Source organism: Lichenostomus cassidix, chromosome 15, assembly GCF_008360975.1.
Source record: "Lichenostomus cassidix isolate B80296 chromosome 15, HeHo_3.0, whole genome shotgun sequence".
Classification (NCBI taxonomy): Eukaryota; Metazoa; Chordata; class Aves; order Passeriformes; family Meliphagidae; genus Lichenostomus; species Lichenostomus cassidix.
The window spans coordinates 3,528,063-3,549,076 of record NC_139496.1 but is presented as its reverse complement, the minus strand read 5'-3'; the positions used below and the strand labels follow the sequence as shown (position 1 = coordinate 3,549,076).

General features: G+C 51.7%; 1 protein-coding gene and 1 long non-coding RNA gene across 3 annotated transcripts; one reads left to right on the top strand and one right to left on the bottom strand.

Annotated features, from left to right (window-relative positions):
* The first annotated feature begins 17 nt into the window (after positions 1-17).
* BRAP (BRCA1 associated protein) lies at positions 18-11,700 on the top strand. Its single transcript, XM_085075581.1, has 12 exons — positions 18-153; positions 320-466; positions 967-1,168; positions 1,347-1,536; positions 1,918-2,031; positions 2,451-2,599; positions 4,063-4,138; positions 4,625-4,763; positions 5,157-5,266; positions 6,799-6,888; positions 8,673-8,776; positions 9,444-11,700. Exons 1-12 carry the CDS (start codon positions 72-74, stop codon positions 9,802-9,804), a joined length of 1,764 nt encoding a protein of 587 aa, XP_084931707.1. The 5' UTR covers positions 18-71; the 3' UTR covers positions 9,805-11,700.
* LOC146430182 (uncharacterized) lies at positions 11,541-20,815 on the bottom strand. 2 transcript variants are annotated; one of them, XR_014855294.1, is made up of 3 exons: positions 19,407-20,815; positions 18,035-18,205; positions 11,541-17,855 (listed from the first exon to the last, which is right to left on the bottom strand). It is a non-coding gene; the product is annotated as an uncharacterized LOC146430182 (long non-coding RNA). The 2 variants fall into 2 exon arrangements; XR_014855293.1 differs by having other exon boundaries at positions 18,035-20,815.
* Positions 20,816-21,014: the final 199 nt, after the last annotated feature.

Sequence of the window (21,014 nt, the reverse complement as noted above, 5' to 3'; positions counted from 1 at the left end):
GAGGGGAAAGGTGCGGGAGGCGGAAGCGGCGGCGCTCCGGTCCGGTCGGTCCCGGCGGCCCCGCCGAGCCCATGAGCGTGTCCCTGGTCGTGATCCGGCTGGAGCTGGCCGGCACCTCCCCGCTGCCCGCGGGCTTCGCCTACAGCGCGGCCGGTGGGTTTCCCCCGCCGGGGGCGCGGGCGGGGCGCGGGGCAGCGCGGCCGGGCCCGCTCCGCACCGCGCAGCTGCCGCAGGAGGCCGTCCCGGTGCCGTCCCGGTGCCGCCGGGCTCGGGACTCCCCGGCCGGCGCCCCGTGCCAACGCCCGCTTTGTCCCCGCAGCTCCGGACATGGCAGCGGAGAGCACGGGCGGCGTGCCCGCCTGCCTGGAGGGGAAGGGCCCCGGGGAGCGGGCGGCCATCCTGCACCAGCACCTGGGCCGCAGGGAGATGACCGACGTGATCATCGAGACCATCCAGCCGCGGGCAGGTACCGGCGGGGCCGTTTGGGGTCGGCGGGGCGGGGGGAGTGTCCGGTGCTGTCCCCGGGCAGGCAGGGCGGTGAGCCGGGAGTTGCGGGGTTTGCGGGTCCGGGCTCAGCCCTGCGGGTTGGAAAACAAGCCGAAGAGTTCGGGGATGTGCGCTGGGGTGCGGGTAGAGCTGGTTATACCCGGAGAGCAGTTCCCGCTGACTTCATCCCAATCCACAGCTCTGATCTCCCCTCTGGAGCAGGGACAGAGCCCAGGGAACGGCTGGAGCAGTTCCAGGGGAGTTTGGGTTGGATATCAGGAAAAGGTTCTTCCCCAAGAGGGTGGTGAGGCACTGAGACTCCCCAGGGAATGAGCACAGCCTGAGGCTGCCAGAGCTTGAGCAGTGTTTGGCCAGCACTGCCAGGGATGTCCAAGGTGGGATTGTTGGGGACTCAGTGGGGCTGGGTGATCCTTGTGGTCCCTTCCCCTCAGTAATGGGAAAACTTTGCCTTTGTGCAAGATGAAGCCAAAGCTGCCATGGAAGGAAGAAAATCCTCAGAGGCTGCATCAGCTGAAGACAAAACTAAACAGGAGGATCAAAGCAAGGAGTGTGAGGCTGCTCCAGACTCGCCTTCCAAACAGCTCCCAGACCAGATTTCCTTCTTCAGCGGGAACCCCTCAGTGGAAATTGTCCATGGAATTATGCACCTGTACAAAACAAAGTAAGAACTCCTGACTAATGGTAGCTCACGTGGGAGTGGGAGGGTGAGTTGGCCACCCCGGGGCTGTGGCTCCTGAATGGGGACAAACAGGAAGGGTGACTTGCTCCTGGGAATGCAGAGCTCCTGTGACTCTGTGGCTGGAGCTGTGTGTCCAGCTGTGTCCCTGCTGTGTCCCCAGCAAGATGACGTCCCTGAAGGAGGACGTGCGGCGCAGTGCCATGCTCTGCATCCTCACTGTCCCTGCCACCATGACCAGCCACGACCTCATGAAGTTTGTGGCTTCCTTCTACGAAGTGATTGAGCACATGAAGATCATCAGAGACTCCACCCCTAACCAGTATATGGTGCTCATCAAGTTCAGCTCCCAGGTAAGATGCTCCCAGCATTCCTTGGCTGCAGGAATGTCACACACTGTCACTGTGCAGGAGGGTTGGGTGGCTTCACTGGGCAGCTCTTAGCCAGGGCTGCACTTACCCATGAAAAAACAGCCCTGTCCTTCTTCCTAGAGAATTCCCAGGGCTGCTGGAAGCAGTGGATGCCATGTTCTGCCTGTCCTGTTTCTTGTTGGCATAATATTTTTCAAAAATTAGTCCATTTGCAGAGCTCTCTGCTATTTCTCAGCTTGTTCAGAGCGTTGTGCTGTGCTGAACAGAAAGGACCTGGCTGGGGGGAGGTTTCTCCTCCTCTTGCTTGGTTGGATCAGCTGTGAGTTTTCTGTTTTTAACCAATTTCCCCTGCTCTGTGCCCAGGCTGATGCAGACAGCTTCTACATGGCCTGCAATGGCAGGCAGTTCAACTCCATTGAGGAGGATGTTTGCCAGCTGGTGTATGTGGAAAGAGCTGAAGTCTTCAAGTCAGAAGATGTAAGTTTGCTTTGTTTTTTTTCCCCTGCACTTCAGAATGTTTAAACAGGATTATCTGGAGAATAAGCAGCAAGAACAGCTCAATACACCAACCCAACCCCCATTTCCCATTCCAGTGGTGTTTGGGAGAGTTTTGTCCACGAGCTTTGTGCCTCAACTGTGACCTAAACCTGCCTTGGGTTGTAATTTAGGGAATCCACAGAGCACAGTGGGGCTGGTTGCAGGTGCAGCCCCTTCACTAAGCCCTGGCTGTGGCCCTTTGAATGCTGAGGATCACTTTTTTCCCAATAAATTCCCAACCACTCTGTGGCCTCACAGCATTCCCACGTCATGGTTTTGAACCCTGGTGGTGGGAAGTTGGACTTAACTCCTGCTGATGAGAAAGTGCTGAGCAATCTCTCTGTGCTTGGTGCTTGCAGGGAGCCAGCCTGCCCGTGATGGACCTGACAGAGCTGCCCAAGTGCACTGTGTGCCTGGAGAGGATGGACGAGTCTGTGAACGGGATCCTCACCACGCTCTGCAACCACAGCTTCCACAGCCAGTGCCTGCAGCGCTGGGAGGACACCACGTGAGAGCCTGGCCTTTATTTCCACCTCTGAAGCCCTGCCTGGAGCTGGGGGGGTTGTGCTGACAAAGCTCTGCTCGTCACTGCGAGGGCAGGAATTACTGCAAGTCCTAATGCTCCGTTTTTCCCATTAAGGGGTTCCCGGAGAGAAATCTCCCCGCCAAAAGTAATTGAACGATGGTTCCCAGGGGCCTCGCTGCTGAGGCAGGGAGGGAGTTGTACAGGAATGCTGATTATTTCAAAATGCTGCAGGAGAAAAGTGCTGGGCTAAACAGCCCTGGCTGCACACTCAGCCCTGCCTCACTCAGCCTTGGCAGCTCAGCCAGTCCTGTCTTTTGCATCCTGCAGATGGATCTGCTCCTGCCCTGTGGGGAGCTTTCTCTCCAACCTGGATGCTGGGAGGGGAGGAAGAAGAGGTGGGGAAGCCACTGTTGCTGGTTTGCTGCACCTCTGCAGCCAGGAGGCTGCAGATCCTCCCTGGGGCTGCTCCCTCCCTGCTATCCTGATTCCCAAATTCTCTGATGGAATGTGAGGAGGATTGCAGCTCTCTGTGATCTGTCACTCCTGAGCCAGAGGAGCAGAACCTCAGTGAGATCAATCAGATCTGTAGCTGTGCAGGCTGATGGGCTGCTTTGCTCCATAAATCCAAAGCAGTGTAAATTTGGGGCAGTGGAGCGCAGCCAGAGCAGGAGTGAGATCCCAACAGCCCTGAAATATGGAATATACATTTTAAGCAGAGCTTATGCTCTCAGTCTAAAAGAAGGATGAAGGAAAACCCCTGTTCTCCTTGCTCAGGCACCATGGAGGCTGCAAGTGCCTGAATTTATATAGGAACTGACTACAGCCCAGTTGTCTCCTCCCTGCAATATTTCTGGGGCTTACCCAGCAGCTAATGAAAAATACATAAACAGTCCTGGCAGCAGGAGGCAGCCTCAGTTATCTTATTCCTGACCTGAGCTACTGTTGTTCCAGGGCTGGACAGAGCTTCCTTCTGCTCTGGGGTGTTCTGTCTTTGTGGTAGCACTGAGGGAGTTCCAAAAGAGAGGAAAGATCTTTGGTAGATGCAAAAGGGATGCCTGCTGCTGATTGTTTTAGGGTACAGTTATGGGTTGGGGTGGGATTGAAGTATCTCCTCAGGGTTGTTTTAAGCACTGAGGTATGTTTACAGAGTCACTTGGCTGTGTAGTTCCTTTCCTCAGTGTGTAGCTTCTGTGTAAATCCCTCAGACTGCAGCAAAACCAGATGGAGCTGAAATGTCTTTGGGAGAATGTTCTTTGTTCTGTCACCAGCCTCAAACCAGTAACTGTGTGTGGAACCCAGTGGGGTAAATGTGAGCTGAGAGATGGGTGACACAGGGATCATCCTGCTGCTCAAGGCATTTCCCTGGAGCTCTCTGGCTCTCTTCTAATAACTGGGATGTGCAGATTTTGCTCCCTCTGTCTCATGACATCCCTGTTGCCCTCCAGGTGCCCTGTGTGCAGGTACTGCCAGACTCCAGAGCCCGTGGAAGAGAACAAGTGTTTTGAGTGTGGAGTTCAAGAAGTAAGTAGGTGGGTGGATGGTGAGATCTAGCCTAGATCTGACTGCACAGCTGCTGGGGTTGCTTTGGGCCTTAATTCTAGGGCTGATTTTGGGCTGGTTTTACCAGCCAGTGGGGTCTCAGCTTTCCTTTTGGGTTGGATCAGTGCTGGGAAGGGGTGTTACCTCACAGGTTTCCTGCTCTGATGAATCTCTGTGACTCCTAGAAAGATCAGTGTGACAGCAGGGAGCTAAACCATCCTGATGGTGGTGGCCCTTCCAGGCTGTGCCCTCCAGAGCTTGCTGAGATCCCTCATCCCTTAGCCAAGGCAACTCTCCCATCAGGGTGGTGATTTTTCCAGTCCCTGCAGGGCTCTAACTGCTTTCTCTGAGGAGGAGGAGTGGGAAAGCAAACCCAGCTCATTGCTGAGGGGGTGGCTCACGCTCTCTGGGGGTGCTGCCTGTCCAGCTGGCAGAGCTGCCCCCTCAGAGGTGCTGTTGTTTTGGCAGAACCTGTGGATCTGTCTGATCTGTGGGCACATCGGCTGCGGGCGCTACGTGAGCCGCCACGCCTACAAGCACTTTGAGGAGACGCAGCACACGTATGCCATGCAGCTCACCAACCACCGCGTCTGGGACTACGCTGGGGGTGAGCAGCACAGCCTCTGGGGAGCTTTAGGGGTGTTAGCTGGGGCAGAATTTGCCTGGAGATGGAGGAGGTTGTGTCTGTGCTGATCTCTGTCTTTGTGGAGCAGCCATCTCTGCTCTAACAGCAGCTTTCCCGGGATTGGAGCAGCTGGAGGAGGGAGAAAAGTCCTACAGTGCCCCTGGAATGTTTGTTACTCCCTTTCCATCAATTTTCCCTGGGCTGTTGTCATAAATACCCCATAAGGTGGCTGGGAGGAATCTCCTAAACACCATATCCACATGGTGTTGGCTTTGTGCCTCACCAAGGCGCTGGGGCAGGGTCTGGATGGTTTAACTGCTCAATCAGTGGGAGTTCCTCAGCTCTGAGTGCCATGCTGACATTTTCTATCCACAGACAACTACGTGCATCGGCTGGTGGCAAGCAAAACTGATGGCAAGCTAGTTCAGTACGAGTGTGAGGGGGATATGTGCCAGGAGGAGAAAATTGATGCCTTACAATTAGAGGTAAATATTTTCACTTGTTGGGCTCTGCATTGTGGAAGTGTTTCCAGCCCTGCCATGACCGCGGTTCAATCCCATCAGCTGAGGCAGCAGATCTGCTCCCAGCCTGGAGGGAATTGTCTCCAGGCAGGAGCAGGATGGGTTTACTGCTTTTTTTTTTCCTTTTTTTTTTTTTTTTTAAGCCTCTCCCTGGCTCTGCAGAGCCGATGCAGCGCAGTGTGAGCTGGCTGCAGTGTCGTCCTGTGGTCACTGCTGATTGAAGAGGAGGTGCTTGTGCTGCTGCAAACAGGGGGCACTGGAGGGAGAAGTGGCTCTGAGTCGCTCCCCAGACCCTTCCTAGTGGTCCTGTGGCTTGGGTTCAGAGCCAGGATCCGTGTGGAGCTGTCAGTTTGGATAGTTTAGCCCCCAAACTGAACGAGGCTGCAGGAACCCACAGCTGCGTGCTCACCTTGGCGAGCACAGAGAGCTGACCGTCTGCTGCCAGCCCTGTTCTGTTCCTTTCTCTTGAACAGATAATGATTTATTTATTTTCTGTACCTGTTGCCCGGCTTCCCCTCTCCTAACTAAAGGAGAGGAGCGTGAAATCCCTGCTTCACTGAGCAGACACTGCAGCACGATTTCAGCCGCATTAGACACGAGGGTTTGTGAGGAGGAACAGCCCACAGAGACCAGACTGGAGGAGCTCACTGCTCACATAAATATTTGGTTGCTTTTCAGTGAATTTTCTGAATAACACTTAGATGCTAAACCAGCTAATTTTAACCCTGTTTTTCTGTGAGGTGGTTGCTTAAAGCAGGTAAGATTTGCCTTATGAGATTGAAATATTTCAACAGAGAATGAATTTGGCAGAGTGCTTTGGCTCTCAGAAATTACTGAGAGTGATCAAGGCTCTGTGCATGTTTAATTCTCTAGTGAATGCCTAATTTGATGCTTATTAGCCTGATGAAAAGAAGTAATCACCTTTTTCAACCTTCTCATGACTCATTCACAGAACCAAAAGGGAAATGATGGGTTTTAAAGCATAGATCCTTGTTCAGATACCAAAATGACATTGGAATGGCCCATACGTGTTGGAGAAGAGTAATTGGGAATAGTTACAGAGAGCTGAGGGTGCTTTCCCAGAAATCTCCTTATAGGGAAGCTGAATATGTGCATTGATCTTTCTGCCTTGGAGTTTGGGCTGTGGATGGAAACTCTGCCCCTCAGCCTTTGGGATCTCAGACTCTCAGAACAGGGATGGGTGAAGCTTCATTTTCCTGTAGACATTTATTCCTATTCCCATGAAAAATCCATCTCCTTAAAAAGTTCTTGGCTTGATACTTTCCTTGTTGTGCTTGGAAGGCTTTCCTTGATTTCAAAAAAAACCCCAAATTATTTGATTGGGAAATCAAACCGGTGGAAGTCATCAGCTGGATCTGCAGCTGGGATGTGTGTCCAGAACCTCCTGATTTCATCTGGTTAAATTGACTTGTAGATTGGAGCCCTTTGGGGTTTTTAGCCACCCTGACTGCTCTGTGTGTCTCCTGTGTTTGTAGTATTCCTACTTGCTGACGAGCCAGCTGGAATCCCAGCGGATCTATTGGGAAAACAAGATTGTCCGGATCGAGAAGGACACCGCTGAAGAGGTGAGCTCTGCCCTGGGCCTCTGGGAAAGGTCCTGGCACTGTGAAATGGGAGAAGAAGGAGCTGCTGGTGCAGCTTGGGCACTGCCTGCCGTGGCCTTGCACAGCCTGTTCCGCTCCCAGCTGGGAAAATTGGCTCCAAGATGGATCTGTCCCTTATCTGGCTGCTCCCAGGGAGCAATTTGCTGCTCAGTGGTGCAGAAGCAGGTAGATTGCCACAGAGATTGCAGGGTGATTTAAATGTGCTGCTGGGGAAATGCAGCAGCGGTGGAAGGCAGTGTGTGCTGCAGGATCCTGGAGCCATCCGTCTCTCCGACATGGATCTCCAGGGAATGGTGGTGGAGCAGAGACAATATGACTTTAATTTGCTCGGCTGCGGAAGGTGGAACTGTCTCTCTGCTCCAAATGCATATTGATTTGCCCTTTCTTTTTGATCCCCTCTCTCTCCCCGTCACCCTTTGGGAAAAGTTCAGAGTCTCCTCCTATAAAGCATCCTGCAGGCAGGACTGCTTCAAAATGTCACTGGGAAAAATCCAGGGAGGATATTCTCCTGCTTTTTTCGCTCTACGTAGATCCTTTCAACCAGGTTTCAAGTGAGGCAGGATTTAAAATTGAGTCCTTAACTTTCTGCAGGGCTTCTAATTAACTATTTAGTGTCTGCAGTGAAGCAAACAGAAATTGTGACCATTGAAATAGTGGTCATTGACCTTGTCCTAAAGAACAGTCCCAGGAATCTTATGGAGAGCCCTATAAAAGGAAAATATATATTAAAAAATCATCTTGCAAGTGGCCAGGAAACACAATTCTCAAAGCAGCTTCAAAGAGAAACCACTCTGATCTATGCCCCAAAAGTGGTTCCACATTTAAAGATCCCAATAATTTTACTAAGGGACTTTCTCCATGTAAGTCTTGTCTGGATTGGTGCCACCATGCAGTGTATTCCATTATCAGTGCTCAGGCTACTTCCCCAAATTAACCATCAGCTGCACAAACATTCCCTGATTAGGGCTGGAAGGCTTAAAACCTGCTCTGCATCCTTGTGTGCTGACAGTGACGTGTGTCCAGACTGCTCCTCCAGGAAAACATTTTCCATTGAATTCCTGCCCCACTGCATGGGAGGAGCCAACAGAGGGGAAGCAAGAATTCCTGACTCTAAATCTCCTGTAATTCTCATGCTGGAGGTTTGGTGCAGCACCTGGAGAAGGAGAGCTTGGCTTTCTCCAGCTGGAGTGGGGCAGCAGAGGGAAGAGGAAGGCCATGGCCAGTGGGTGTTTGTGTTGTGAGTGAGATATTGGTGTCAGTGGGTCAGTGGCTGATGACAGCACTGCTGAGCCAGCCCTGAGCAGGGCAGCCTGGTCATCTTCACACTGTGACCACACTTTGAGGTTTAGTTTAAAACAAGCAAAAACCCAGCCTTGTAACACCTCAAGGTGGAAATCCGAGTTTGCTGATGGATCCAGAACCACCAGAGGGTGGCCAAAGGAGTGCTGGATGCAGGCAGGAAGAAGTTAAGGAGCTGCTGCAGCTTTTTGGCTGTGCCTGGCACGGATCTGCAGCCGGAGTTGCTGTTCTGTGGGAGCAGCTTCCACGGCAACGTGGCTCCTTGTCTGGGATCCTAGGGTGACACTGGGGCTCCTCACCATGACAAAGCCTTGATTCCAAGCTTTCCTTACCTGGAGGGTAGGAATTGGTCAAAGTCTGGAAAGAGCTCCGGAAAACGGAGTGTCCTGACGAAAGTGCAGCGGACTTTGAGCTGTTGGAAATGCCCCCTGTGTTTGTTTTTACAGATTAACAACATGAAGACTAAATTTAAAGAGACCATTGAGAAGTGTGACAGTCTGGAACAGCGGCTCAATGACTTGCTCAAAGAAAAGCAGTCAGTGGAGAGGAAGTGGGTATCGCTGCCAGGTTTAGTTCCATGCAGCCATTAAAACGCCGTGCACTGACATCCACAATGAAAAAAAACCCCTGCTATTCCTGGGCAATTTTGAGCTGTTTAAGCTGGAATACTGAGAACATGGCTCACTGTAAAAAAAGCTCTGATTTCTGTAGGTGTTCACAAATGGGAAGTGTCTGAGCGAGCACAGCTTTGGGGCCCTCAGCTCCCTTTACACGCTCTGCGTGTTTAGCATTCAGGGATCCTTCCTCTCCCTGCTCTGAGGGAGATGCCAGTCTGTTCTGCCATTGGTGCTGCATCCAAAGGGATGAAAGGCAGCTCAGCAGAGGCATCACCCAGCACTGAGGAAAATACAGCTCTTGGGAAGTGCCTGGAGGATAGATGTCAAGGGTGGGAATTACAAATCCATGCATTCCCTGGGTGGGGCTGTGTCCCCTGTTCCAAAAGCTGCAGGTGCATGTCCAAGGTTGGTTCCATCTCCCAGCCACATCCTGCCTGTTGGCATTTGGCATGAGATGGAATTGCCTGACCTGGGGGTGGATTTCAGAGTCTTCTTCTGTTGCCTCCCCTTGCTCATCTTTGCAGGAAAACCAGATTCCAGGTGGTGTTGGTGGGCTGGGTGGGCAGTGCTGCTGTCCTGACCTGTGCTTCTCTCTGCAAGGTGTTCTCAGCTGAACAACAAAGTGGCAAAACTCTCCAACGAGCTGAAGGAGGAGCAGGAACTGAACAAGTGCTTGCGAGCAAACCAGGCCTTGCTGCAGAACAAACTGAAGGAGGAGGAGAGGGTGTTGAAGGAAACCTGTGAGCAGAAGGACCTGCAGATCTCTGAGATCCAGGAGCAGCTGAGGGACGTCATGTTCTACCTGGAGACACAACAGAAAATCAACCACCTGCCAGCTGAGACTCGCCAGGAGATTCAGGAAGGACAGATCAACATTGCAGTGGCATCTTCTGCCAGCTCCTCCACAGCAGGCACAGGCAAACCTTCCTCCAGGAGAGGCCGTGGCAAGAGAGGGAAATGAGAATGGGAATTCTCTGCTCTCACCCTGGAACTGGCCGTGCTAGCAGCAGGCCAGGCTCACCTCGGAACTCGGGCTGGCGACACCCAGCTCACTAAAGCTCAGCTAGAAATTGTCTCCAGAGCTGCTCATAAAACTGGCTGCCAGTCAGTGGAGGTGTCTGTGGTATTTAAAAGCATTTCACTGCACTATTTAGCTGTTTTTTAGGCAGATCTTGGTGACCATTTTGCCTTCCCTCCTTTTCAGAGCCCCTCCTGTCATGCATTTGACTTCCTTGGAGAGTGTTTTGGGGTGTGGGGGGTGTCCATGGCCAACATCCCATTCCCAGGGGGGATGCTGTAGAGTAGCTCAGCCCAGTGTGTAAGGCTTCTCCAGTTCTTCTCCTGGATTCAAAGTATTCTCAGTTAAGAAGTTATTTAATAAACAGCGTAAATTAGGTTATATACATCTCCTTTTTGTATGTGCAGTCCTGACGCTGCAGAACTGCCTGTGCAGGAGTAGAACTGTAGTTTGGAAAGAAAAAGGAGTGAGGTGTGGAAAATAAACCATCTTAGTGGTGTAAGAAACCAGACAAGTCCTAAAGGCCCATGGTCTGGGAATTTAAAGGCTTTTAGAGACTTTGCTCTGATCTCTCTTTATTTGAAAGGTGGCCTTTGAGAGGCCAGTGCTTGCTGTGCTGCCTGTGGGGCAGAAAGGGTGTTAGTTTTGTGTTCTGGATGCAGTTTGATGTGGCTATTTTATAGGTGTTTCTACAAAATCAGTGGAATCATCTGTGAGCTGGGGTACACATTCCCAGCATTCCAGTGCTCCTGGAGCAGGGTGTGTGTGTCCCCTGACTGAGCTGCACTGGGAATGTTGGTGGAAGCTGCAGAGCTGTTCTCCTCAGAGCCAGGTGAGGAGAGGGAGGGACAAGCACAGCATTTTCCAAACTCTTCCCACATTCCTGGAGGTGCTGCCCCTCTGCTGGATCCTCAGCAGGAGCTACAGCTCTTGTCTCCAGTTCCTGTGCTCACCAAAACGTGGCACTATCCACAACCTCAGCTGGCAAAGCTTCCATGTGACTTGCCCCAAAGGGACACAGGTCCTGTAAGGGAATTTTGTGCACAGATCTGGTTTGGTTTGCGTTTTTTGTTGGTTTTCATTTAGAATCTAAGACTCGATGCTCTGGGGTGGGAAGTTTTCCCTGGAGAAGCGACTGTCCTGGTTGCTGTTGTGCTCAGAATCAGAGCATTTAAAAGCTGATCTTTTGTTAAAAACGGCAGGGGAGTCCCCAGTTGTCTTCCCAGACCGCAGGATGATCCTTGTCCTTGTTGGAACAATCATGACCTTAGTTTGGAACACTGAAACAGCTCTGGCTGAGCAGGTCCAGCCTGGAACACAGGCACCAAACAGCCAGTCCTTTATTGCTAGAAGTTGTTCTTTTTTTGGCCAACTGAAAGGGACGAGTTCCAGTCCCTGGGATGACCCCGGGAAGGCGGGTGGTTCTCATCCGCTTCCTGGCTCTACGGACTGGAAGTGTTGAACTTCCTCACTGGAATTACAGGGCGCTGTTAGTGCACTCCTGGCATCCCCTTGATGGCTTGGCTTTGGAGATCTGCCCCCACCACCTGGAACTTGGACCTTTTCTAACTTTGTAGCAGGAATGTACACTCACTTTTCCAGTGTGTGGATTGTACTACCAGGCCTCTGCCTTCTGTAAATGACTCTAAGGAGCTAGAGATGTACAGCACGGCTTGCTCTCCTAGAGAAACTATTTTATTTAAGATATATTTTTACACCATTAAGATCCTCTGACCTTTTGCTGAAGGCTTGCTTTGTGTAGAACACTAAAGATGCTGTACTCTATCTTGGAATTCGTTTTCAAAAAATGTGATGGAAAATTAAACCAGCGTGCAGTTCTTTCTGTGTGTGTGTTCCACTGCAGGGGAGGGAGGAGGCAAGTTGGTATTTTGGAAGTCTGATTGTTTTTAACTCGAAGGCAAAGCTGCCCAAACAAGCTCTTGGTCATATTTGGGCTGGGGAAGTTTGGCTTAGCTGAGCAGATAAGGCTGGGCAGTTATCTCTGGGCAGCTCATGCAGAAAAAGCAAGAATTGCTGAATATTTTGTCTGAATCACATCCTCGAGTCCCCTCCAGCTTCTAAAATCATCTCAGGTGAGCAGAGAACCTGCAGGGTCTGTCTGGGTGTTCATTCACTGCTGTAGATCATCGAGCTCCCCCAGGCTCCCTCCCTTGGGACACTTCCCACAAGGAAGTGGGGCTTGTGGTGAAGGGAGAAATCCCAGCTCAGGCTGGGCTGTGACTCTTCCTTACCCCTCATCCGGACACCCCAGTGCATGGAAAAAGCACTGGCACTGAGACCTCAGCCTGTGGTCAGGTTTTGACATCAGCAAGTGGAGCAGCAGGTCAGCCCTGGCTGTGACTCACTGTCACCACAGCAGGAGGCTCCAGCAGTGAAACTCGCCAGCGCTGCACAGCTGAGATTGGCCGAGCTCCTGCTGTGGTTACAAGCCTTTAAATAGGCGTTTTTATTTTTAAATCCTGAAAGGAACACACCTTTCCCCAGCTGAACAGCTCGGGGCTTTGCTGGCTCTGCTGGGTGGTATCCCAGAGAGCTGTAGGAAACAACCTGCCTTGGCACTTGCCACGTGGGCTCTGTGGAGTAACAGAGAGATGTTCCTGCTGGAGCAAGAAATGATGGACCTGCTCTCCCCAAAGCACTGCTGTGAACCTCACTGGATCCTGCTCTTCCCTCTGGAAAAGGATTTCCTGATTCACCTCCTGGCAGGGAGGGAGAGCAGGACATCAAAGTGATTCTGTGAGCCTGGGCAGGGCAGTGACCAGGAGCCTCTGCTGTCACCGCCGTGGGGACAACGCCCCCGTGCCTGAGAGAGGAGCTGAGCAGGGCTGCAGGGAAGGCTGTGGGATTTCAGCGGCCAGGGAGAAGCCCAGCTGGGTTGGGGTGGCAGCCAGCAGCACACGGAGCTTGGCAGAGTCTGGAGGATGCTGTGATGATTCACTCCAGCAGCTGCTCCCCAGTGAGCACAGGGAGAGGCAGCTCAGGGGCTGAGGGGGAAGGCAGGGACAGAGGGCTCTGCTGCCCTGCTTGGGAGGAAGTTTAGGGCAGCTGGGGGTGAGCTGAGCCCCAGGGCTGGGCTGTCACTGCTCCAAGCCTGGGATGTTCCCCCTGAACAGTGGCAAAGCTGGAATGGCAGTTTGGGGTGACACATTGCTGTTTCTGGTTCCAGGGACTTGTTAATATTTTGTCCCTTGAGAAGAACCTTAATGCCAGTTAATCCCCTCTGTGTCACCTTTCTGCAGAGGAGCCAAAGTCCTGGGTGAGGTGACATCCCTGGCTTGTGCCCAGAGCAGGGTGGACACAGAGTCCCCTCCAGGCAAAGATCCACAGCTGCCCATCTGTCTGAGCAGCTGGAGACCCCACGGCCATGCCTTCCAGGGGGTCACCCTGCTGTCCCAGCACCTGCTCTCTGCTCCCTTTACCTTTTCTCTGAAGCCAAATTCTCTAAGGCCCACTAGAAAATTCCTGCCTTGATCAGCAAGTGACTTGTCTGTTCTCGCTTGAGCTCTGAGAAATTCACATCCATTTCCCCAAAATCTCCTCCCCCTTATTTTTTTTACATAAATGGACATTTTGGTCTAATAATTGTGTTTTAAAGGCAAACTCATCCAGCTGTTCCACAGCAGGTCCCACACCAGGACAGCCAGCAGTGTTTGTGGTGAGCTTTGCAGCACAGGAGGGACATTTGTGTATTTACTCCCCAGCCTGAATTCCTACACACACTTCCCAAGGCAGGAGCCAGCTCTGTGCTCAGGCTCACCTCAGCCTCTGAGGAGCAACAGCAAAATAGGGACAGGTTTGCTGGGAGCAGGAAGCAATTGGAGATATTTGCTTTCATTCCAAGCTCAAGCCCCACACCTACAGCTTCCTGCTCCAGCACCACCCCAGAGCAAACATTATTTATAGCAGCAAGAGCAGTTATAGCTTTGCCCCTTCTTGACCTGGAAGTAATTGGTTAATTGAGTTAGACAACAAACCTCAAGACACTCACATGGTTTCCTTCCACCTTCTCCCAGGGAGCTGGAGAGTCAAACTCCTTCCATCCCAAGCTGCTTGAAAACATCAAACACCTCCGGGAGAATGTTGTTTACTTCCCCACCAGGAAGCTGGGCCCTGTTGAACCTTCTTCAGGGCCAACAGCTCCTCTAAAGCTGCTGCACCTGGGGGATTGCTGCCTTGCTGGAGCTGGGGTAGGTGGGGGCTCTTTGGGGAGTGTTTTCTGAGCTGTGCTGAGGCTGGGAAGCTGTGGAAAGTTTTGCTGCTGCTGGTGGGAGCTGAGCTCTGAGCAGAGGCGTCTGAGCTCACCAGGAAACTGAGATTTTGGTCTTTGTAGTTTCAGTTTTGTGCTGGTTTGGTGGTTGGAGAGGTTCTCTGGTTTGTGGGCCTGAGGGCAGTGGGTGAGGATGAGCTGTGTTAAGCACATGCTTTATTCCCAGCCTGAGATCCTGGGGCTGTGCTGATTTTTCCTGGAGACAGACTGCAATGAGCTGGTTCCCTTGCCTATTTTCTGTGTCCCTACGTGGTGGCAATGGCCCTGGAGAACATTGTCAGTGTGGGTTACACTTTGGTTTCCTGGGTGCAAAGATTATGTTTTTGGCACTAATTTACAAGCCTCTGCTTCACAGTCTCCTCTTCCCTCATTTATGTGTTATTTGGGGTATTTATCAATCTCCACTGATGTGGGACATTCTTTGGGGAAGAGCCTCTTGTCATGTACAGCAGAGGGGTTTAAGCAGGTGAAGGAAACCCATCTGGGTGGGCTCCTCTTTGGGGTGCTGGGAGACCCCCACTTACGGATTTGAGTGAGGTTCCAAAGCAGCTCCATGGTCTAAAACTAAACCAAACTCACAATAAATCCATTTAGCATCTAAACCAGGACTAGATCTCCCAGAACAATTCCTCTGCACTGCTGGGAATCTTGGCCCAAGAAGAATTAACATAGGCTGGAGAAACTGCTGCTGGCTTGAATCCATGGTGTGTGTGGAGTCCCAGTTGGAAAAACTTCTGTGAGGGCTGGAGGAGCTGAGTGGGAGATGTGGCCAAGAGAATGGGTGAGCTGGAGTTATCCACACTTATCCACAGGACACAGGGATGCTGCTGCAGCTGGAGGCTCTGTGCTGACACAGGCCAAGCTGGACAGTCTTGTCCAAGCACAGCTGTGCCAAGAGTTTCCCTCTGCAAGTGCAGGAGTTGCACAAGGAGCAAAAAGGATTTTTCCCAAGCAATTCTCCTTGGCAGCTTTCAAATATGCTCCGGCTTCTGGTGAAGAAGAAATCCCAGCTGGATCCTGCTTGCTCAGTGAAGGAGCATCAAGAGCCAGGTGCTGCCCTGGGATCTGGGAGCTCCTGGCCTCCACCCCTTCCTGAAAAAAACCCTCAGCTTCATCACAAGGAGCCAAACACGTCCTCCTCCCAAAAAAATCGATGTGGAGGGATGATCAATGGTGTAAAAGCCAGGGCTTATGTGGGAATGCAGGCAGCACTCTGCAATCACAGCATTTTCCTCTGCAGCGATCGAGTCAAACTGCAGAAGCAGTTAAGAGGATTAGATATTTTTGATCATATTTGCAGCTGTGCTCGCTGTAACCGAGAGCAGAAATCCAAATGTCTCGCCTTGGGAAGTGACTGAGAGCCTGGAAGGGAATGTTCCCTCAGGACCCCACAGCCAGGGTGAGCTCAGACCTGGCTGCTCCCCAGAGCCACAAGGAGCTGTCATTCCTGCAGCTGGCATTGTGGCACTTGGCTCCCTCAAAGATCCAGGCTCCAGTGGAAAGCCTCCTGGGAGCCACCCTGGATGCAGGGATCTGAGCTGCAATGGAGGCTCCAGAATCTCAGCAGGTCCACATCTCCCAAAGAATGCTGTGGAAGCCCTGCCAGGCCAGATGGGAGAGGGGAGATCCCTCCCTGGACAGCACCAAGGATTTCTAGCACTGCAGTGCTAAGTCAGGAAAACTAATTCCACTCTATAGTTAAATTTCAGTGTCTAATTCTCGTACATTTAGCACCGTTGGAGTCCAAATAAAAATACCTGACTGCTCCCTCCAAACTCATCCCTGCAGTGATGCTGGGGATGTGCTGCCAGCACTGCAGTAGGAAGCTCCTCTGCTCTTCCCAAGGAACACTTCCAACAGGCCTTTGGACCCCAGGATGGGCTGAGGGGGAATATGGAATCCATTCATCCCCTTTTCAAATCCTAAATAAAAACGTGGCCTTGTGACCAAGGACGAAGACATCACTCCCTGAGCCACGTGGTTGCTGGAAATGCTTGGCCCTGCTCACAGAAGCTGCCTGGGCTTCCCTTTCTCCATGGATGGAGCCTGAGATGATGCCCCTGTCCAGGACAGGCAGGTTCCTCTTGATGCCAAAATCCCAGATCTGAGCCCCAGGTGTGACATGCTGGAGGAGGGGAAAAGTTTCACATCTCACTTCCAATTTGCCTGATGATTTTAGCACAGTGAACAGGGGAAAGAGCACCAGAGGTAACAAAACCAACCCTTTCCAAGCACAGTCATGTGGCTGTCATCTGCCAAAAACATAAACCACAATCATAATCCTAAATTTGTCCTTTGAACATACCTGTGCCTGCTCTGTAGTAGTTTCCTCCTAATCCCCAGGGATTAATACTGAAGTGCATTGAAACATCTGAGGTGAAGGGCTACAGTGGAAATTCCTTGCAGGCTGGTAATAATAACTGAAAGCTGCTCTGTGAAGCAAACCTGAGGCTGACTTGGTTTTTAATGGACATCTGTCTGTAGGGGGAAAAAATGCCATGGCAACTGGCTTTCTTGTTGGCACGGCAGCCTCAGCAAAGGGCCGGGGAGAGGATGGGTATGGGAGGGTCTGTGGGGCTGTGCTGGGAAACCTGGAGGTACTGCTTGGCCAGGATGGGAGGCAAAGGTTGTTTATGCTCTGTGAGCACCAAGATCTTGAGGGATTTAAGAGCTAAATCTTGGCATAACGATTGCTTTGTGCGCTGCTGCTGCTGCTGCTGCTTAGCAGGAGGCAGGCTGGGTTCCCCCCTCCCTTTTCTAAAAATGTGAAATCTGAAGGGTAAAGCGCTTGCTTGGCGATTTCCTGGCGCTTTGCTGGGCAGGGTGGTGTCTCCCAGTTTGCAGCTCTGTCCCAACAGTCACTGCAGAGCCACAGCTTTGTCAGATGGATCCTGGAGCTTCGCTGGGTGAGGAAGGAAATGCCCTTGTTGTGTCCAAGGCCTGTGATTGAGAGCAAGGGTCATTCAAGTGTTGATTATGGGTGCACAAGCTCTGGCATTTCTGTGCCTCCCTCCTGAGCTCCGTGGATATCAGCATTTCCCTTCATCTCCTGTTGGATGCAGAAGCAGCTGGGTGTACAGCCCAGCAGGGACATCCATCATCCATGCCCTGGCTGCACGGAGCTGCAGGGCTGAGAATTGGGGAGAAATCACAATAAAACTGCTAGTGCAGATCAAGAACTGTATCTGATGAGAGCTGAGCTGTCAATTTGGGGAGCTGTCAGCAATGGCAACACCCAACACAGAGATTAGGGTGGGGGGAAAGGCAGAGGTGGCAGCAGCTGTCCCACGTGGTTGGTTTGGAATTTGGGGTTTGGTTTTGCTGTGGTACCAGTTCTGCTCTGGCCAGGGGTGTGTCATCAGTCAGAACCCAGGGCAGCTTTGCTGACGAGCTACACCACATCTCTGGGAAGTGCTGCCTGTGTGTCAGAGCACCTGATTTGTTCTCCTAATATCCTTCCAATCGTCTGGGGATCCCCGTGCTCACAGCACTGTTCACAAAGCTTCAGCCTCCAAGAGGAGGGGTAGGGATAATGGGACTCAAGAATTGAAGTCTTCAGGGAAGAGAAAACACGTGTGTGGAAAAGCTCAGTTCTCTGAGCTCCTCCAGCAGCTGATTCTGCTTAAAGAAAATCCCTGTGTTGTTGTCCCTGAGTATCCAGGCGTGTTTTGTCTTGCTGGGTGCTGTTGAGGATCACCCTGGGCAGCTGAGGGAAGGGAGCACAAGATGAACAGCAGGTTAGATCAAGGAAATGTTACATCACACAGCACTTCCTGCTAAGTGCTGCTATTATCAGCCTCACTCATCTCCACATGCAAATACAGCCTGCACATGTAGTCACACATCTGGATGGAAATAGTAGTCCTGGAAAGGAGCAGCTCTAACCTGGATTGTGGACAGGAGAGGCAAAAGGGAACACATTCTCCATTAGGAATTGTTGCTTTTCTTTCTTGATCACAGAGCAGATGAGCGAATCCTGAATTTTTCCCCAGCTACACCACCACATCCACTGTTGGCTGTTCTTTGTCACAATGTCATCGACAACCAAAATATCAGCTACAATGGTAGGGAAGAAAAAAAAAAGGTGAGAAATTGATAAAGCCAAGCCATAAAATACTAAATACAGAATATTGGGAATGGTGGGATAGCAAAGAAGAGCATATGCAGAGAGAAGAAAAGTGAATGATGTGCCACAGCAGCAGTAGAACCCCATTAGACTGGGAATTTGGGGAGTTCACTGCAGGTGGTCCCTGGAGAACCACCCTGCAGGCTCTCTGTTGGTCATTCCCTACAGAGCTGTTTGAAATGATCACTTCTACATTTACTTTTAATCTGTTTTTTTTTTTTTTTTATGAAGATGCTCGACAAAGAGCAAAGGGAGGGCACAATGAAAGCCAAACAGAGCTTAACAAAACAAAGCACACATTGAAGGAGAAAACAAGTCAAACTGCAACTGCACTTGAGTCATTACTGAGGATGTGAACACCAATCTATTCATACCCTGCTTTCTGAGCACGTAATGTCACTCTAAAATGTACTTCAGTATGTTTGTGTCATGTCTCACAAACCACCTCTGCCTGTGGAACTCGTTTCTGTATTTTTTGATATTCTTGACTATCAAGGGCTTCATCTTTGCCAGCAGCTCCCCCACAGCCCCTTCAAACTGCTGCAGGTGCTTTAATGGTTCTTAACCTTCAGCCCCCATAAATAGTCACTAACTGCTGTGAGCTGTGAACATTCTAGGCTAGAGAAGCATTGATGACCTCTAAACACCCCAGGTGAAGCGACCTGCATGTGTTACACTCAGTCTCTTATCAGACTTCCTTGTGCTTTTCATGAATAACTTCCTTTTCGAAGTTGCTCAAGGTTCAGGACTAAGCAAGAGCTGCAGCTTATAAACAGCACCCTAAGGAGGTTGGGTCATTGAATCATGGAATATCCTGAGTTGGAAGGGACCCATAAGGATCATCCAGTCCAACTTCTGGCCCTGCACAGACCCTTCAACATCTTCACAGCCTCTTTTGGGCACTAACAGCTCTATGTATTTCTTATATTTTTATATAATACTATATATTACTGCTACAACTATTATTGTTATTATTATTATTACTATATAGTCATATATTGTCTTATACTGGTTAAGTGCTTTTTCATGCTAGTGGATTTTACACACACATATATAAAGGATTTTTCTTAGCTGCTCTTAGGGAAAGTTATTTATCCCATCACATGCAGTGAACCAGTTTCCTGCTCTTACAGCAAATGGTCCCAAAATCTGCTCCTTCACAAACTGCCTTTGGCTCTGCAGATGCTGATGTCTCCTAAAGAAACTCTTGGGCTCCAGAAATCCTCACTCAGTTCCGTGGCTGTGAAATAGCAAAGTGCCTTGTGAGTTCACTGAAAGGATTAAAAAATGTAATTTTCTGAAATCCCCGGCTCTGTTTAGTGTTTTTTTCAATGAAAAAATTCTTCATGCTGAGCCCATTTTGGGTAGGATCTGTCATGGAGCTCATAATGTGTTAACCACAGGGTTACCTGAGCCTGTGAGGTGAAACAAAACAATCGGTTTAAAGGGTAAAAGTGTAAGGAAAATGCTAATTTAAGAAAGCTCTTCAATATTTCTTATCTTTTTACCATTGTGTGCTGCCACCCACAACTCTCCCAACTGCACGGGAAAGCTGTTGCTTTAGGAGCAAGGTGTATAAATAATGCCTGCCTTAAGAGCACTGCTCCTTTTTATTCCATTGGAATCCTGTGGGATTTCTAGAGCATTTCTATTAATAGATTAAACTCTGAGCATTTTGAGTAACCATGGCTATAAATCAATTTAGCTCTTGGTTTTCAAGTTGCATCTGCTCTTACTAATCCTGTACGTGCATAATTACTTTTTTCTTAATAGGACAGACCAGGCTTTATTTTTGCACATGGGTCTGAGCTGGTGAAATTCCCACTCTGCAGCAAGCAGGTTCCACACACAGCCACTGCACCCTGGATTTCTGCAGGGAGCCTGGTGATGGTGGACAGGCAACACGGAGTGAGGGGAGAAATGGCATCTTTGAGTTTAAATATTTTACCCGTCAGCGCAATGCAAATTTTAATTTCTCTACTATTAGGGGAAGCCCTGACTGCTCCGAAATCTGTAAGATGGAGGGGCACTGCAGGGAAAGCAGCCATCCTCCGGCCCCATCTTGCTTTCCCCCAGGAGCAGGGATGTGCTTGGCAGCGACGGCTCGGCATCTCCGCGGATCAGGGCAGCTCCGCAGGGCCTGCCGTCCTCCACCGGCCTTTCACAGCCGGCCGGGGCTCGGCCATTTTTCCTCCATTTCGTTGTCTCTCGCCGCCTGGTTTCTTTTGAACGATGCGCTGCGGGCCGAGCCCGCCGCCCTCCCACCGCCGCTCGCTGGGGCCCGGGGAGGGGCGAGCGCGGCCGGGCCGCACCACACCAGGCCGCGGCCTGCGGGCCCGCAGCGCGGGGAGCTCTGCCCGCGGGGGCCGCGCGGGAACGGCTCGCCCGGTGCCACCGGCGGGCGCGGAGGGGGCTGTGCGGGCCGAGGGGATCCCGCCGACCCCGCCGGGGCCTCACGGGCAGAGCGGGCCGGGCCGGGCGGGCGCTGCCGCCGTCCCGCGCCGCCGCCGCCTCACGTGTCCCCCCTCCCTCCCCGCCCCTTCACCCGCCGCAGCACCGCCGCCGCGCCCTCCGACTTCCCGTAAAGAGTCCGCGCCGCCGCCCGCCCCGCGCCCGCCGCCGCCGCCCCGCCGCGCCCCGCCGGCCCCGCGGGGGTGCCCCGAGCCCGCGGGAGTGGCCGCCGAGCCCCCCGGCCCCGGCGCTGCCCTCGCCCCGCGGCGCGGCCCGGCCGCCGCCCGC